The 19,561-nt window shown below is 43.4% G+C and overlaps 1 protein-coding gene across 1 annotated transcript in view; it reads left to right on the top strand.

Moving 5' to 3' along the window:
- Nucleotides 1-8,395: 8,395 nt before the first annotated feature.
- The window catches only part of ETFA (electron transfer flavoprotein subunit alpha), a 96,107-nt gene continuing 84,941 nt past the window's right edge, over nt 8,396-19,561 (top strand). Inside the window, exon 1 of the mRNA XM_007173421.2 lies at nt 8,396-8,547. Coding sequence (XP_007173483.1) covers nt 8,509-8,547 — 39 coding nt within the window. The 5' untranslated portion in view covers nt 8,396-8,508. The remainder of the gene's footprint in view (nt 8,548-19,561) is intronic.

The following is a 19,561-nucleotide window of genomic DNA, read 5'->3' as shown; positions in this document are numbered from 1 at the left end:
GCGAGAGAGGAAGGGTGCAGTAATCCCATCACCGGGTCCCCACCCTCATGACCTCCTCTGAACCTTATTATCTCCCAAAGGCCCCATCTTCAAATACTACCAAATTGGGGGTTAGGGCTTCAATACAAAAACTTGGAGGGAACACAATTCAGTCCATAGCACAATGGAATACAATAGACCACGATCTGTTAATTCATTCACCAGTTAATAGGCATTTGGGTTATTTCCAGTTTGGGGCTATGATAATAAGCTGTTATAAACATTTGAGTACAATTTCAATCTAGGCCCTGAGCTAAAAATCACAATAAAACCTTACCACTGCTAAACCGTCAAACTGCTATGTAGTAGCACAAGTTCAGCTTCTATTTCTGAGCAAAAATATCACAGAACTGATAAGAGTCCATGAGAGTGAATGAATTTCACTGCTGACACTGAGACAATGAAAAATGATAGATTCAAAATATTTTCAAGGAAATAGCTGCTGACAAATAATACAATGAATAAGTACAGGCTTTACACACCTTACATTTTCACAAGTTTTTAAATTTGTCTAAGCCTTTCTCTGCTTCACACATATTTTTGCCACCATTGGCTGTGTAATACGTCTTAGCAGATTCCACTTCACGTTGTACTGATTTGTGTTTTCTCACCTTCTTAGGAAATAGTCTGTTCATTCAGACTATTCACAGAGGCCAATTCTACAGTAACTTCAAACTTAGCATTGACTCCTTGAATAAACAAGACTAACGGAGCATTATTGGTAACATCTGTTAACTCATCAAAAGCCACAGAAAACAACTTGAAATAATTTACCTTGATTTTTAATTGATTATTGATGTTGCTTTTCATGCCCTCATTTCTTCTACCCCCAAATCTAATCATAGTAAACAAGTTAATTTTCTCTGGACACATTTTGTCAGCTGCTGCAATCAAGCCCAATTTAATTAAATCACCATCAGTAAAAAGGCTTTCCTTGTTTGGCTAACAAATGAGCCAATCAGAAATTTACTTTGGTTGCAGCTTTGTTTTCATTCTTTATATTTGTGAAGAAATTCTGATGTAATGAGCTATTCAGTTTCAAATATCACAGATGATACATTCCAGTTTTAATTTTCTAATTTTTCTGATGGTTGTTCTCCTATGGGTTGACAATATTGTGGTCAGCATTTAGTCTGTTAATGTTGATATATACTGTATTCTTTTAGCATGGCAATAGTGTTATTGCATAATAAACACAGTGCTTTTCCACTTATTCAATAACAGAATAATTCACATTCCATTGGATTGTTGTTCAGGCCTACATATCTGCCCAGCTTCTCCTTCTGCCCCATTCTGCTTCTGTCTCATCCTTTACACAGGTGTGAATCTTAAGGGCATCCCCCCAATAGTCATCAGGTACTTTAAACTTGTCTCAGAGCCTGCTTCCAATAGAAACAGGAGTATGGGAGCGGTCTGAGAAAGCAGGTGATGAGATGGGGATTTGGAGCTGTATTACTCTTTGCTAGACCAGCACTGAGGACCCCCTCACTGCCAGTAGCTGGAATACAGATAGCCCTTCACATAAAGTGGTGGTCCAATTGTTACAGCTTTCACTGGTGGTGAATTGGGATGCTTTGCCTGTGGAAGGGAATATGCTAGGCATTTGAGAGATACAGGGGAAATAGTAACTACAAGACAATGGCATTGGGTGGCAATTGCTAAGCTCCACTGATGCCCTAGAGAAAAATATAAAAGACTGGGAGTGATTAACAGGCAATTGAAGACCATGTGTAAAAGTCAGAGGGCCTCCTTGGCAGCATACAATGAAGCAAGCTTTAAGGATCTAAAGGAATCCCATCATTTTTCCATTCAGTTCATCAGTATTGTCCCTGCAGAAACCAGACTAAACCTAGAGGATGACAGTGGACTAGCCCAAACTCACCCAAGTAGTAGCCCTATTGCAGCCACCACACCAGTTTGGGTATCTTGGCTAGAGCAAATGAACACAGCCTCAGGTACATTTTATGTGGACATCGATTTGGTGAATAAGTTCTTTCCTATCCCTATGAGGAAAGTGGATCAGACACAGTATGCATTCATATGGAACATCAACATTATACATTTATAGTTTTGCTCCAGAGCTATGTTAACTTTCAACTTCTGTAGTAAGACAGACTGAAGAGATCAAGACCATTTAGACATCCTGCAAAACATCACACTGATCTGTTACAACAAAGACATCATATTAACTCAGTCAGATGGACAAAAGGTGGCTAGCACATTAGAGGCCTTGGTCTGACACATGTACTCCAGAGGGTGGGAGATAAATTCTATAAGGACGCAGGGGCCGATAGCATCAGTAAGATGTTTAGGGGTCCAGAGTCAGGGGAATGCCACATAACCCATCCAAAGAAAAAGATAAATTATTGTACCTCCTACCACGAATAAGGAAGCACAATGCCTGGTAGTCCTCTTTGGGTCCTTGGCATGGTATATTTCACACCTGGACATATTGCTCTGACCCATAAGCCAGGTGACACAAAAGGCTGCCAGCTTTAATGCAGCTCAGGGCAGAAAAAGGTTATACAGCAGGTCCAGGCTGTAGTCCCAGCAGTCCTGCTATTAGGCCATTTATGTTTCCATAGCTGGTACTAGTGCTATCAGTTGTAGAAGAGATGCTGTGTGAAGTTTATGGCAACCTCCACTGGGAATCACAAAATAGGCCCTTGCCCCTGGAGCAAGGCCATGCCACCCTACAGCAGAGATTTATGTGCCTTTTGCAAAAAGGAAGCTGGTGTAACCACACCAAGTAACCACATGTCAGAAACCACCCATCATAAGCTGGGTTCTATCAAACCCACCAAGTCATAACATCAGGTAGGCAGCAACAGTCTGTCCTAGGATGGAAGTGGTAGTTCTGGAATTGAGCACAAGTAGAACCAGAGAGCATGAGCAAGTTGCCTGAGCAGGCAGCCCAGACCCCATGTTATACCGGCACCCATCCTCAGCTCACACTTACTGCTGTATGTAGGATCCCTCACAACCAGCAGACAAGAGGAGGAAAATCCTGTATATGGTTTATGGAGAGTTGGCTCAGTATGTGAGTTCAAACTGAAAATGGATGTCAGTTGCATTGTAGCCCCACTCCGGGGTGACCTTGAAAATAGTGGTGAAGGAAACTCTTCTTAGTGGGCTGAGCTTCAGGAGGTGCACCTGGTCATCCACATTGTGTGGACAGAGAGGTGCCCCAAGGTTAGAATATATAGGCGCTCAGGGGCAGTGATGAATGGCCTACGTGGCTTAGTAGGGGCCTGGAAGAAGAAAGATTGGAAGATTAAGGACAAAGAGGTCTGGGATAGAGACACAAGGATGAATGGGTGTGTGGAAGTTGGCACCAAGTATGAAAGTATTTGTATCACATGTTAACACCCACCAGAAAGCATTCACCATGAAAGAGGCACTAAATAACCAAGAAGACAAAAAATCACTTGGCCAGATGACCTCAGCCAGCCTCTGCCGTCAGCTACCCAGTGCTGGCACTAAGGGTACATGAATGAAGTGGCCACAGTGACAGCAAGAGAGGCTAGTATGAACCTAGTAGCATGGGCTCCCACTTAAGAAGGCTGTTCTAGCTACTGCTGCTGCTGAATGAGCCAGCAATATGGTACCATTCCTCCAGGACACCAACTGGCCATGTGGTGACATGTTGACTACATTGAACCCCTTCCACCCTGGAAGAACCATGATTCATCCAGATAGGAATTAACACATATTCAGGGTACTGTTTACCTTTCCTGCCCCCAAGACCTTAGCCAGCACCACTATCTGAGGGCTTATCAAGTATTTGATTCACCAGCATGGGATCCTACATAACAGCATGTCAAACCCGGGACCTAATTTATTGCACTGGAGGTGCAGGAATGAGTCTGTGATCACAGGAGTCACTGATCCAGTCACACACTCTACCACCCCGAAGCTGCTGGCCTGATAGGGCATCAGAATGACCTCCTGAAGGCCCACTTGAAGCACCAGCTTGGAGGTAATACTTCATGAGGATGGGGTTCATCCTCCAGGATGCCATGTGCATCTTGAATCAAAGACCTTTATATGGTGCTGTGTCCCCAGCAGGAAGAATACATGGATCCAGGAACCAAAGGGTGGAAGCAGGAGGGGCCTACTTTACCATCACTCTCAGTGAGCTCTCGAGGAGATTGGGCTTCCAGACCTCACAGCTCGGGGCTCTGCAGGGTTAGAGGTCTTTGACTCCAAACTGGGAATCTTCCACCAAAGGACACGGTAAGAGTCCCACTGAAGTATTTAGCTACAGATGCCACCTGGGCATTTTGGGCACCTTGTATGCAGGGACCAGCAGGCAAGAAGAGGAGACATCATCTTGGCCAAGAGTGATCCACTTGGATGCTTCTCAGTACTCTCTTGCCCACTTGTGATGATAAATGGACAAGTACAACAACCCTGGCCTAAGAAGGGCCTGGTGGCCAAGGGCTCAGATCAGCAGGTAAACCACTGAGCCCAGAGGAGGTGCCCGCTGATGGTAAGGGGAGCTTAGCTTGGCTGACGAGGAAGGAGTGTGGCCCCCGAGAGAGTTGCAGCAGCTGGGGCTGTAGTTCATCCCACTAACTCTCCTCTTATAAGTTTTCACCAGGAATCCTGGAGAAGCTGCTCCTGAAACTGGCCTGTGAAGAGGAAAGAGCTGTTTTTCCCAAGAGACTGGAGTAAGTCTTCAGGGCTTGACTGCAGCAACTCCTTCCTCCCTCTCCCCACCCTCTCTTACTCCCTTTTCTCTTTGGACAAACATTTCTACAAACACTCACTAAACATGAACCAGATAATAAAAATCATGGGGTCTTGCCATCAGAGCAGCTCATAACTGAGGGGGAAAAACAGACACCCACGTATCTACAGGGAAATCCCTCTAAGTTAGATGTTTTCGTGCACACATTTCGGTGGTTGTTGACCCGCGTGTGGATATAGAACTCCCCACCACTCCCCGGCGAAGTCCCAAGGGGCGTCCCCTCTGTGCTCATGCGCAGGTCTGGTCACTTACCATTAGACCTGGGCAGTTTTCTGCCTCTTCCTTGGCTCTGGCTCGGCTCTGCCAGGAACCACCCTGTCCCCGTTGGCATCGCGCCTCCGCTGGGCACAGCTGCTGCTGATTCACCAGAGGCTGGGTGGTGCCAAAGCTGCCCGGTGGGAGATGGAGGTGGGGAGGGGGTGGGGAAGCTCCTCTTCTCTTTTGTGTTCTGCTTTGTCATGGGTGGGGAGGGGGTGGGGAAGCTCCTCTCCTCTTTTGTGTTCTGCTTTGTCATGGGTGGGGAGGCAGGGGAGGAGGTGGCTTTGTGGACCACTTTTTTACATCATTTTTAGTAAAATACCCCTTTCAGTTTTTACTTAAAGCACGCTTCCCTCTTCTTCTATGAGTCCAACTGGGAAACTGGGTTGGGAGGCAAATGCAGTGACATATGGAATACTAAACGGCCCCTCTCACATGCAGACTCACTGAGGGTGTCCCGAGCCCCAGCCCACCACATGGGCGCGGACATATTCTAAGTGGATGTAACGTATGTTCAAGTTATGGTCACAGAACCAGGAGAGTGAAGAAGAGGAAAGGGTTCATTCATCCTAGAGGGTCGGGGAAAGCCTCACAGAAGAAATGTCATGTGAGCTGAGCGTTAATTGTGGAATAGAGGTCTGCTGGGTGGGGAAGGGAATTCCAGACAGAGGCAAGAGCAAAAGCCAAGCACAGGGCCCTTCGAACGTTTGCTGGCTCAAAGTTCTTGCTCCAGGGAACTTACATTCCCGTGCAGTGAGATTAGCAAGAAACACAAATGAATAGAAACGTGCATCCTGTCAGGTGGTGGTAAATGCCAAGAAGGAAAGTCAAACGAGATGACAGAGAGTGCGGAAGGAGGGGGGCTGTTTTACGTAGGGTGGCCAAGGTCGACCTTTCTGAAAATGTGGCTTTTGAACAGAGACCTGAATGAAGTGAGAAAAAGAGGCACTTGGGTCCCCAGGGGAGAGCATTTCAGGCAGAGGGAACAACGGGAGTGCAAAGCCCGGAGATGGGAGCTGCTTGGTGTGTTCAAAGAGCAGCGAGGTCTGTTGGGGCATAGTGGTAGAAGAGCGCTTTGAGCAGAGGACACAATCAGTCTGTTGTTTGAAGAGGAGACTTCAGGAGGCACAGGTATAAACAGAAAGACCAGTCAGGAGGTTCCTTCCGTGATCCAGGGGAGAGACGATAGGGGCCTGAGGGGAGGTGGTAGTGGTGGAGGAATGAAGACATGTTGGTGGAAGCTGTTGGATTCTGGACATCTTTTGAAGGTAAAGCCAGTGGGATTTGTTGGTAGACTCGACAAGGATCGAAAGGTAGATGGTTACAAAATTGGGAAGTGAGACAAATTCTGGGTGTATCACTCCCCTGCTTAAAGTCCAGACTCTTTAGCAAGTCACTCGTTGATTTGCAGATGCATCCAACAAATACTGATTGAATGCCTCCTGTGAGCCAGGCACTGTGCAAGGTGTGAAGACACATTAATAAAAAAAGTAGGATAGACTCTGCCTTTACAGGTCTTACAGTCAGATGGGTGAGACAGACAAGTAACCAGGCCATTACAACCAATGTGGCAATTGCCGCTATATACAGGCGAAGTACAGGCAGAAATAGGGGCATGTGGAAGAGAGGTCTAATTCAGTTACTGGGGGGAGGAAAGTCCAAGCTGAAATGTCAAGAGTGAATAAGTATTAAACAGTTGAAGGAGTAAAGGGGAGAGGGAGGGGGAAGAGAGTGGGGAGGCAGAAGGAATAGGGCGTTGGAGGATGTGAAGGAAATTCTGTATGGCCATGGGAGATGGAAAGGGGGTAAAAGAGGAAGGAAAAGATCAGCTCACACAGGGCTTATACATCACGTTAAGGGGTTTGCATTTTATCCTAAAATCAATGGGTAGCCATTGAAGTGTATTCAACAGGGGAGTAACATCACCAGTTTGCTCTTTTGAAAGAGCCCTTTGGTTGCAGTGGGAGATGGATTGAAGACTGGAAACTGGGAGAAGAGTAAAGAAGCAACTGCAGCAATGCAAACACAGAGCGTGGTAGAAGAGAGTCCTGGATGGATTTGGGAGCTGTTTTGGGAGTGGAATCGCTAGAATTTAGTGACTCATAGGATAGGGAATAAAGGAAGAAACAAGTCAAGTATGACCCCCAGGTTTTTGGCTTGAGCAGCTGGGTGGAGGTGGAAAGCATTCCCTGAGAAAGGGCATACAGGAGGAGAATAAAGTCTGGAAGGTAATGTCCAGTCAGTTGTGGATATGTGGGTCTGAGGTGTTGAGAAACATCCTGAGGAGATGCCCAGTAGGCAGGTGGATAAGCGGATCCAAAGATCAGAAGAGATTTGGCAGTCAAGAGCACTGAATCCAGGGTGTGGGTGGGCCTGTCCCAGGATAGGAAGAGTGGGGAGAGAAGAGGGCTAGGGTGGGGCTGCATGTTACTCCCTCATTCAAGACCTTTCCCAATCTGCTTCCTTCTACAGGCAGCGCTCAGCATCCTGCCCCTTGTCCTTGGACCTTCCTGTCATGTTCCTTCCCTGTTTGTGCTCCGGAGGTTCCTCTTCTAGAACCCAGCTCAAATATCACCAATTCCAGGAATCCCTCCTCCCATAATAGTAATGATAGGTTTACTCGTATGTTTCCTCCAGAGTTTGGTGAGGTCAACATTTTATGCATCCTTTTATTATATTCCCCTGACCTGGAAAATGTGTTTAGCACAGTGCAGGGGTTAACATTGATATCTGTGATCAAATGAACAGGCAGAAGAATAATTAGAGTGAGAGAGGTGAACTTCGTCCAGAGGTCTGGGAAGCCAGGACAGTGGCGTCATCAGCTCAGTGGGAAAGTTCAGTCCAACAAGCGTTGCACACTGGGGCTGGCAGACAGTGTGCTATACAGTCACCGGCAGTTTGCCCGCTTTGCCCCGGCCTTTCTTATTTTTTTTAAATTTTTCTTATTTTTTTATTTTTTAACATCTTTATTGGAGTATAATTGCTTTACAATGGTGTGTTAGTTTCTACTTTATAACAAAGTGAATCAGTTATACATATACATATGTTCCCGTATCTCTTCCCTCTTGCATCTCTCTCCCTCCCACCCTCCCTATCCCACCCCTCTAGGTGGTCACAAAGCACCGAGCTAATCTCCCTGTGCTATGCGGTTGCTTCCCACTAGCTATCTATTTTACGTTTGGTAGAGTATATATGTCCGGCCTTTCTTTAGCCTGGCTTCACCCTACGTTTCCTAGTTAACAGCCTCACCTTTGCCCCACTCCCAAGTCCAGCCCCTAACTTTCCGCCGTCCCCATTGGCTGCGCGACCGCCCAATGGACAGGCAGAAACCGGGAGCTCGCTCTCCTCGCCGGGGCGTTCGCTCTCGTTCCTGAGTCTCGCGAGCGTTACGGTGACTCGCGGGGGCTGTGCAGTTGGGTACGCTCTCGGCTAGTGTGAAGCTAACGGGTGCAGTGACCATGTTCCGAGCGGTGGCTCCTGGGCGGCTCCGGCGGGCGGTGAGTCCGGGCGGGAAGGGTCGAGCCCGGTGACGGTCCAGCCTCGATCTGCTGTCCTTGTGAAGGTCTGGGCGAAGGTCACCGCCACCCCCAGACCTGACTGGCCCTCGCGCTGGCAGGCCCAGCCCGGCCTAGGGCTCGGGCTCAAAGTTCTGGGGTCTGCCCTTGCCTCCTTCCGGGCCGCCAGGTGGGGGTCGAGGTCAGATGTCAGAGTACTGAATCTGCGCTCCCGCTGCCCCTCCTCCTCCCCGTTCTCTTCCCAGCCCCTCTTCCACCCTCCAGCACTGACAGGCCGCCAGTTTCTCCACCTTTGGCGGGGAGCGAGCAGCTGAGTCCCCGGGGAATCTTTACCCGAGGGAGGAAAATGTCGCCGCCGGGATGTCCTCTTGGAAAAAGTTTAAAACCTGAATTCAGCTTGGAGGGTGACGTTTCTGGAAGAATTAAACATTTTCCCTGGGTGCATTGCGGCTCTTCGAATTCACTCACTGTCAAGTGCTGGGGCGAGCGAGGGTCGATGGGGTTTTGGAAACTTGCTCTGCTCTCTGGCTAATGGGGCAGTGCTGCGTTTAGGTGATTGTACTGACAGCTATAGCCAATTTTGAAAGGCAGGCGTCTTTTTACTGCAAGCTGACCTGCTTTTAAACCAGCAGATAGCTGGTTAAATAGCTAGGGAACGATTATTGGTAGCGGTAAGTTTTTGATGCTTTCATTAGTTACAAATCATGAGTTTACCACATTTTGCTATTGTGAGACTGATAGAAAATATGTGTTTGTCCTAATGCTATGGGACAGTAGTATTTGGAGATTGACCAATTACAAGTCAAGTAACAATTCATATTGTAGATTCTGTAGATATTCTGATGGTTAAGTGACAAGATTGCTAAACTTGGGTCAGAAACTTTTCCTGACGTTTTGTACTTTTTCTACAGTTTTTCTTGTGCATGCATGTTTTCGTACCAACGCTGGGATTTTCTCCCTGAAACATAGTTGGCAGTCTTTCTAGATATCTGTAGGCCCTTTTCTTATGTATTCTTGTTCCCTTAAAAAAAAAAAAATCCCAACCCCGCCCCGCCCCCCCCCCCCAATACACTCAAAGTTCAAACCCACATCCTTCTGGTCAGTATTCAGTCTCCCCCAGAAATTTTCCTCAGATGACTCAGACATAAACAAGTTAAAGTCGTGAATTTGGGAAAGTTCCAGGTATCAGAGCCAGATCCTTACCTATACAGTAATTGGAAGGTAGTTATGTGGACAGGTTAGAAGTCTGGCATAAGTGAAATAGTTGTGGAGGGGGAGTTTAGGACTCAGTTATTTTGTAGCACTAACAGAAAAAAATGGAACGACTAGCTTAAGTCATTATAAACACTGCCAATATACATAGGCAGTATTTCCAAATCTTTACTGTGGTTTGCCAAAGACTTTGACCTTGACTTTATTTTCAGAATTTGAAGTCATGCTAAGTAGAGTAGCTCCTCTAAAGTCATTAAGAACATTTGAGAGATTTGAATTTCAAGGGTATAGGAAAATGGCGGGAACACTTGTAAAATGGATACATAGATACACATACATATTTAACTTTAAAAATTTAGAAATTTCAAGCTTACAGAAAAGTTGCAAGAATAGTACAAAGAATTCTCAAAACCCTTTGCTGAGTTTCACCGGCTATTAACAGTTTGGCACATTTGCTTTCTCTCTCCTCATATATACATATTATTTTTCTGATATAATATGTATGTTGCAGACATGCTTTTTACTCCTAAATAATTCAGTATATTTTCTATGAACAAGGAGGTTCATCTTTCATTATCACAGGATAATTGGCAAAATCAGCAAGTTTAACAATGATACAATACTATTATCTGTAGATATTATTCAAGTATTACCAATTGTCTTGTTACTCATTTGTAGCAGTATTTTTTTATTGTTTTTTAGTTGAAGTATAGTTGATTTACAGTGTGTTAATTTCTGCTGTACAGCAAAGTGATTCATTTATATACGTGTGTGTGTACACATTATTTTTTATATTCTTTTCCATTATGGTTTATCTCAGGATATTGAATACAGTTCCCTGTGCTCTACTATAAGGACCTTGTTGTTTATCCATTCTGTATGTAATAGTTTGCATCTGTAGCAGTATTTCTTATTCTGGTCTAGGATAGTCTGGGATCATGCCTTGCATTTAGTTCTCATGTCTCTTCAGTCTTCGTTAGAAAACTCCTCAGCCTTTCTTTGGCTTTGATGGCATTGACATTTTTGAAGAGTACAGGCCTTCTATTTTGTTGACTGTCCCCCGATTTAGGTTTGTCTGGTGTTTCCTCTGATTAGTTTCAGGTTATGTACTGGCAGGAGTATCACAGAAGTGGTACTGTGTTCTCAGTGCATCATATTAGGAGGCTCATAATGTTGGTTTACCCCATTATTGGTGATGGTAATTACTTGGCTAAAGTGTTCAGCAGGTTTCTCCACTATCAAATTACTACTCATCGCTTCCTGATTTTTAACTAATTTGTGGAGAGTTACATTGAGACTATGTAACTCTTCTGTTTCTCATCAGACTTTCACCCATTAGTCTTATCTGTTGATGATTCTTGCCTGAGAAATGAGTACTGCGATGTAAAATAGTGATTTTTCTAATTTCATCATTCCTTCTACTTTTTAAAAAAATTAATTAATTAATTATATTTTATTTTTGGCTGCGTTGGGTCTTCGTTGCTGCGCACGGGCTTTTTCTAGTTGTGGTGAGTGGGGGCTACTCTTCGTTGCCGTGTGTGGGCTCCTCATTGCCGTGGCTTCTCGTTGCAGAGCTTGGGCTCTAGGCGTGTGGGCTTCAGTAGTTGTGGCACGTGGGCTCAGTAGTTGTGGCTCGCGGGCTCTAGAGCGCAGGCTCAGTAGTTGTGGCGCACGGGCTTAGTTGCTCCACGGCATGTGGGATCTTCCTAGACCAGTGCTCGAACCCGTGTCCCCGGCATTGGCAGGCGGATTCTTAACCACTGCACCACCAAGGAAGTCCATTCCTTCTACTTTTATTAGCTTTGTATTATTATAAGAAAGAACATTTCCTTCTTGCTTATTGATGTATTTATTTATGGACTCATGGATCCTTACTTCATTCAGTAGGTTACTTCATCCATTACTACTCTTAAATGTTTTGGTGCTCAAGTTGTCCCAGATTTCTAAAGTGCAAGTCCCTTCAGTCTGGCTCCTGTTTACTTATGTTTATGATACCGTAAAGTCAAAATGAGTTATCTGAATCCCCACTCTTGCAATTTAAATAAATTGTTCTGTAGCTAACCATGAGTAAATTTAGGCAGATATGTTTCTACAAAACCATATTTTTAATAATAGATTTATCTATTAAAAGATTAAAAAGATTAAACTGTTAACATCAATGTGAATATAGCTAACACTATTAAACTGTACATTTAAAAATGGCTAAGATGGTAAATTTATAGCAACTAGTGAAAAAAAAAGAGATACCTTAAACTGTTAGAATGTAAATTAAATGACTGGCATTTGGTATCTAAATTCCATTTTCATTTTGATTTATTTGTGGCCTTGAGCAAAGTCCTTCATCTCTTGGTTGGGCGGGGTGGTCATCAATGTTATCTGTTAATGAAAGTGTTTTCCATCTAAAATAAAGAGCTGGGGAACACAATAAGAGGAAAATAGGTAGTTAACATTCTTGCAGGGATATTGATTTGAATTATTAGTATTATTTTACTCATTTGCATTTGAAATTGATTTGTTGACTAAGATACCAAAGAGATGTTTTACATGTAGAGTGAAGCAACACTTTTCAAGGTTATTTGAGTCTTCCTGTTACTATACTCATTGCCAGACAGGAGGCATATCTACCTTGATTCAGAAGCTATGAAACTGGTATGAAGGAACATGACATTTTTCAGAGTCCACGGTCTATCATTGATGAATGAGATTGAACTCTGTAATTCACATGCAAATTTTAATTTCTTTTGAAAGAAGAAAGCCAAGTTTGATGTGGTACTAAAAGATTTATTGCATAAGGGGAATTCTGTAAAATTATGCTTCCTGCCAACGTGTCTACTTAAGGGTCTTGTCTGTTTTTAAAGTGAAGTAAATTGACTGTGTTTTTAATAATATAATCAATGTCATATGACATTTTTAGTCATGATTAAAAGCTACCATATTTTATTACTAAGGAGGTTAAAGTACAGAAATGTAATATACATTTTTAAATTACAAAATATATGTTAAAATAGGGATGGGTAACTTTAATTATATATTATTTATCTTTTTTAGTAGAAGTTGGAAAGATTTTATAGTTTTTTCCTGCTTTTTAATTTTTGAGTTAAGCAAAATGACCCCCATCCCCCAGCCCCTTACCATTACGCCACTTAGTTTTCAAAGGTGGGGGAGGTAGATTAAACTTATTCTTACTACTTTAGGTTTTGAGTGGGTTTGTACTATAGGAAGTTAGAGTCCAACTTTTTCTTTCCTTCTAACACCTATGGTAGTTTACTACCTGAACATACAGTTAAAGGCACAGCAGGAGCGCCTGAGCAGTGAATCTCCTTTGTTGCTCCTAAAAACACTGAAAAGCAAAAACAGTGTCAAAACTGTTAAGGTTGAATAAGAGAAGGACCAAAATGTGTTCACTGGACTTAGCTATCCCAGGTTGTTGGTGACTTTGAAGAGACTGGATTCAGCGTTGTAGTGGAAGTGAAAGCTGGTTTGCTGTGAGTAAAGGAGAAAGAGTGAGGTGAGGCAGCAGAGTTTATGCTTAAGGACGTTGTTTTCAAGAAGTCTGCCTCTCTGGGACTTCCCTGGTGGCGCAGTGGTTAAGAATCCGCCTGCCAGTGCAGGGGACACGGGTTCGAGCCCTGGTCCGGGAAGATCCCACATGCCGCGGAGCAACGAAGCCCGTGCACCACAACTACTGAGCCTGCGCTCTAGAGCCCGCGAGCCACGACTACTGAGCCCACGTGCCACAACTACTGAAGCCCATGCGCCTAGAGTCCGTGCTCCATAACAAGAGAAGCCACCGCAATGAGAAGCCCGCGCACTGCAACGAAGAGTAGCCCCCGCTCGCCGCAACTAGAGAAAGCCCGCGCACAGCAACGAAGACCCAGTGCAGCCAAAAATGAATGAATAAATAAATAAATAAATGATTAAAAAAAAAAAAAAAGTCTGGCTCTGAAAGGGTGGAGAGAGGATGATGACCCCTTTAACCCTATCTTCAAGAAGAATACTGTCTCATTAAGGCCAGTCAACTTAACAAGGGTATGTGGCTGGTATGCAGAAGAAAACTTCACATTTTACTGTTTGGAACAGTCTAGTTAGTAGTCTAGATAACTTTCTCTAAAAGTATGATGGGGTATTTCTTTAGTGATTTAGCAAGTTTGTGTACTGTTCTTGGTAGATACACATATTAACTGCTTAGATAATTAAGTTATCAATGAGAGAAAAACAGTTGCTTTTTTAGTTTTTGATCATTTGGGGGGAAACTTTTCAGTTAGTCGCTAAACATTCATTGAATGTCCACTGTGTGTCACACTGAAAGATAGATACCGAGTTCATAGTGGAGAATGAGACAGACCTAGTCCCTGCCCACGTGGTGCAAGCAGACTGGGAGAGACAAATAGTGTGATCGTTGTGACAGAAAGGTGTATAGGGTGTTTGGGGAATATGTAATTGGGGAGAGGATTAATCTAGTTAGGGGGCTAGAGAAACCTGTGAAATTACTTTGTAAACTAAGGTGCTTTACCACTGTTGTTACTGGCTGATGAAGTAATAGTAAGGGTGAAGGATTTTCTTTGGATTAAAAGGCCACTTCATTTTTGAGTTTTGGCTATCTTATTTATTTATTTATTTATTTATTTCGTTGGGTCTTCGTTTCTGTGCGAGGGCTTTCTCTAGTTGCGGCAAGTGGGGGCCACTCTTCATCGTGGTGCGCAGGCCTCTCACTGTTGTGGCCTCTCTTGTTGCGGAGCACAAGCTCCAGACGCGCAGGCTCAGTAGTTGTGGCTCACGGGCCTAGTTGCTCCGCGGCATGTGGGATCTTCCCAGACCAGGGCTCGAACCCGTGTCCCTTGCATTAGCAGGCAGACTCTCAACCACTGCGCCACCAGGGAAGCCCAGTTTTGGCTATCTTAAATCACCTGTTTACCATTGTTTTAATTCTGTACATATTGTATGTCTTCTTATTTGATCATATCTTGCTTTTTTTTAAAACGTGGCGTTATTTCCAGGGTTGAATTAGAAATAAAAGAACGCATCAGTCATGTTAGTTTGATTATTCTTAAAAAAAACAAAAAACCACCCAAAGTCTGTGGCCCCCTTGCTTCACTTCTGGACAACTCTAAAGGGCCATCCTAGTTCCAGGGTTCCTTGTGAGATCAGCCGAGAGCTTTGTAGTGACTGCACTGCAATATTGCAGTTCAGCTTCTTCCACTGCCCAGTTCTATTTCCTTGATGCCTCCTGAGTGTCGTTCTCAAGAGTACTCCCCAATAAACTTCTTGCACATCCACACACACAAAAGGAAGATATGAGTGTAAGGTGGCAACAAACATTTATAATCCTTAAGCATTCACTGTATGTAATGAAATAACTTCTTACCTGTGAATCTGGAATGGTCCTAGCTATGTTCATTCTCAGGAGAATCAAGAAAACAGTTATTCGCATCATTTTCTGTGGTTCAAATGAATAACCTTGAGGAGTAACTAATCTAGAGTCTTAAAATTGTTTTTTTATAGCTCAGTGTATAAAGTAGCAGTTTAAAAGGATGTTTTTAAAGCAACAGAAGATTTTTTTAAAATAGACTTTATTTTTTGGAGCAGTTTTAGGTTCATAGCAAAATTGAGCAGAAAGTACAGAGCATTCCCATATTACCCCTTCTTCCCTCCCTCACTATCAACGTCCTGCACCAGAGTGGTACATTTGTTACAATTGAAGAACCTACAGTGACACATCATTATCATCCAAAATCCATAGTTTATGTTAGTGTTCACTCTTGGTGTTATACATTCTGTGGGTTTTGACAAATGTACAGTGGTAACTATCCACTGTTATAGTATACAGAATAGTTTCATTGCCCTAAAATCCTCTGTGCTCTGCCCTTTCCCTGCCAACCTCTGGCAACTACTGATCTTTTTCCTGTCTCCATAGCTCTTCCTTTCCAGCATGTCACATTGGTCAAACCATATAGTATATAGCGTTTTCAGACTGTCTTCTTTCACTTAGTAATATGCATTTACAGTTCCTCCTTGCCTTTTCATGGTCTGATAGCTCTTTTTTTTTTTTTAGAGCATTGACTAGTACTCCATTTGCTGAGTGGTACCACAGTTTATCCATTCACCTACTGAAGGACTTTTTTTTTTTTAATTAATTAGGTTGCACTGGACCTTAGTTGTGGCTGATGGGCTTCTTAGTTGCGGCTCGAGGGCTCCTTAGTTGTGGCTTGAGGGCTCCTTAGTTGCGGCAGGCAGGCTCCTTAGTTGTGGCTTGCGGACTCCTTAGTTGTGGTATGAGAACTTTTAGTTGCGGCATGCATGTGGGATCTTAGTTCCCTGACCAGGGATGGAACCCGCCCCCCTACAGTGGAAGTCCAGAGTCTTAACCGCTGGACCACCAGGGAAGTCCCATTGTGTGGATGTAAGTTTTCAGCTCATTTGGATAAATGCCAAAGAGTGTGACTGCTAGATTGTATGGCAAGAGTATGTTTAGTTTTATGAGAAAACGCCAAACTGTCTTCCAAAGTGGCTGTACCATTTTGAATTTACACCAGAGTTCCCATTACTTCATATCCTCACTAACATTTGGTGTTGTCAGTGTTTTGGATTTTCACCATTCTAATAGGTGTGTAGTGGTATCTCATTCTTGTTTTAATTTGCAGTTCCCTAATGACATATGATGTAGAGCATCTTTACGTGTGCTTATTTACCGTCTGTATATTTTCTTTGGAGAGGTGTCTATTCAGAACTTTTGCCCATATTTAAATCAGTTTGTTTCTTATTGTTGAGTTTTAAGAGTTCTTTGTGTATTTTAGGTAACAGTCCTTTATCAGATATTTTTTTTGCGAATATTTTCTCCCAGTCTGTGGCTTGTTATCCTATTGATGAAGAAGTTTTTAGAAGCAATGTTCAACTCATTTATTAGACATCTACTCTGTGCTAGACATTGAAGTAGAAGCTGGGGTTGTAGTGGTAAGAAAACTAGACATGACCTCTGTACTCAAAATCAAGAAGGGAAGACAAAGTAATCAGGTGTGTGTAGTCAAGTGCTGTAATGAAGTCGATTCAGGGTACTGTGTTGGTGCTAGGAAAGTTAACCAGTTGGAGGAGATCCACGGAAGCTTTCATGCGAATGTTTATTGAGCATTTATTATGTTCCAGGAACTATCCCAAGAGCTTTATTTTACAATTACTAATTTAATCCTCTCAACAACTCTGAGATTATTACTGTTGTTATCATCATCTACATTTTATGATCTGGGAACTGAGGCACCAAGAAGTAATGGTGGAGGTGGGATTTAAACCCAGGCAGGAATTCCCTGGCTGTCCAGTGGATCGGACTCTGCACTTTTACTGCCGGGACCCGGGATCTATCACTGGTTGGGGAACTAAGATCCTGCAGGCCGCACAGTGCAGCCAGAAAATTTAAAAACAAAAACAAAAAAACAAGAACAGGCAGGGGAGCTCTAGAGCCTGTACTCTTTTTTTTTTTTTTTTACCTATCCCACTCTCTAGATACCACTTAGCACGTAAAGGAATATTAGTTGGGGTCCAGCCATGGAGAAGAGTTTAGACACTAGGATAAGATAAGGAACACACCCATTATAAAGAAATCACATTAGGATTCTCTTTTTAACCTGTTCCTTAAAACACTAGTGTTAGGAAATCTATTGGAGGCAGAAGCAGTCAAGGGTAGCTTAGGGTTAGGGTTAGGGTTAGGGTTAGGGTTAGAGTACGGCTTAGAGTACGGGTTCAGGTACGGCGTAGGGTATGGGTTAGGGTTACGGTTAGTTTTAGGGTTAGGGCTCGGTTTAGTGTACGGGTTAGGATTAGGGTACGTGTTAGGGTTAGGGTACGCGTTAGGGTTAGGGTATGCGTTAGGGTTAGGGTATTTATTAAACCTATCCCACTCTCCAGATACCACTTAGCATGTAAAGGAATATTATTTGGGGTCCAGCCATGGAGAAGAGTTTAGACACTAGGATAAGATAAGGAACACACCCATTATAAAGAAATCACATTAGGATTCTCTTTTTTGTTTTGTTTTGTTTTGTTTGTTTTTTTATACTGCAGGTTCTTACTAGGCATCAGTTTTATACACATCAGTGTATACGTGTCAATCCCAATCGCCCAATTCAGCACACCACCATCCCCACCCCACCACAGTTTTCCCCCCTTGGTGTCCATATGTCCATTCTCTACATCTGTGTCTCAACTTCTGCCCTGCAAACCGGCTCATCTGTACCATTTTTCTAGGTTCCACATACATGCATTAATATATGATATTTGTTTTTCTCTTTCTGACTTACTTCACTCTGTATGACAGTCTCTAGATCCATCCACTTCTCAACAAATGACTCAATTTCGTTCCTTTTTATGGCTGAGTAATATTCCATTGTATATATGTACCACAACTTCTTTATCCATTCGTCTGTTGATGGGCATTTAGGTTGTAGAGCCTGTACTCTTTACCACAGCACTGTACTAAAGTTTCTTGGAGGGGTTGGCATTTAAGCAGAAAACCTAAGGGTGATTAACTGGAAGCTAATCTGGTAATAAGGGAAGAGGTCCGTAAGGCAGAGGGAACAATGTGAGGACAGGCTAAAGGTCAGAGAGAGCAGGGCAAGTTCAAGACATATGGCTAGGGAGGTAGATCAGGCCATAGAATAAATGCCTGGCAAGCCAATCTAAGGAGTCTAGTTTACCACATCCTAAGGAGGCAGGAAGCAATTGACTTGTTTGAGCAGGAGAATAACATGTTGGATTTGTATCATTGAAAGATCATGGAGAGAAATGGATTGGAGGGGAGCAAAGTTGGTTTGGGAGTCAGTTGGAGTAATAAGAGAGGGTTAATGGCCTGCACTAGGTAGTGGAATTAAAGATGGAGAGAAGTGAGTGGACTTAGGAGATACTATATTTAGAAGGAAGAATTGTTACAGCTTTAGTGGTTGATTGGCTGTGAGAATTGAGGAAAAAACCCAGATATGACTCGCAGATCATGGTTTGGGCAACTTGTTAGGGAGTGGTGCATCCCCTGAAGAACTCCAGAGAAGCAGTATGGGAGGGGGCTGGAGGATCAAGGGAAAGATGAGTTAAGATTTGGATTTGCTGAGTTGGTGAGTGATTGATGAGACAAGTTAAGCAATTGCATATGCAGGTGTAACCTAATTATATAGGTCTAGCACTTAGGAGAGAGATTTGATACCTCTATCTCTGTCTATATATCTGTCATTTTTATATAGATGATAAATTATAAATTAAGCTATGGAAGTAAGAATGGACTAGTCAGTAATTTCAAACATTTTGAGAGAAGAAGTAAGCATGAAAAGTATTTGTTGGTAATTTTGGTGAGTGCAGAAGCCAGGATACAAGTACAGTAGTTGAGGTGTGTATGGGAGATGAGGAATTAGCTGGAGTGAAAGGTGGGGTAATGGATTTTTAATTTTGGGATTCATTAAAATTGGGAGAGCTTCAAACATGTTTTAAAGTTGATGGGAAGGAGCCCAGGAAAAGGGAGAGGTGGGAGAGGTTGGAAACGTTACTGAGAGGTGATTACAGAATGAAGTGTTTGACTAGATTTGAAAGGATGGAATCCGGAGTCCAGATGAAGGGATCAGATCCAGGAGGAAGGACCTGCAGCAGCTTCTACTGTGATAGAGCAGGGGCGGGAATTTCTATGTTGGATATCAGGAAGGGGAAGCAGTTCTCTTCTGATGGCTTCAGTTTTCATTGCGAAGTAAGAAGTGAGGCTTTCTTCTGAGAGTAAGGAGCAGACTATGTTGGCAGTTTGAAAAACGTCGGAAGG

The sequence above is a fragment of the Balaenoptera acutorostrata genome, chromosome 3 (assembly GCF_949987535.1).
Source record: "Balaenoptera acutorostrata chromosome 3, mBalAcu1.1, whole genome shotgun sequence".
NCBI classification, from domain to species: domain Eukaryota; kingdom Metazoa; phylum Chordata; class Mammalia; order Artiodactyla; family Balaenopteridae; genus Balaenoptera; species Balaenoptera acutorostrata.
This window is presented reverse-complemented; position numbering and strand designations above follow the sequence as displayed.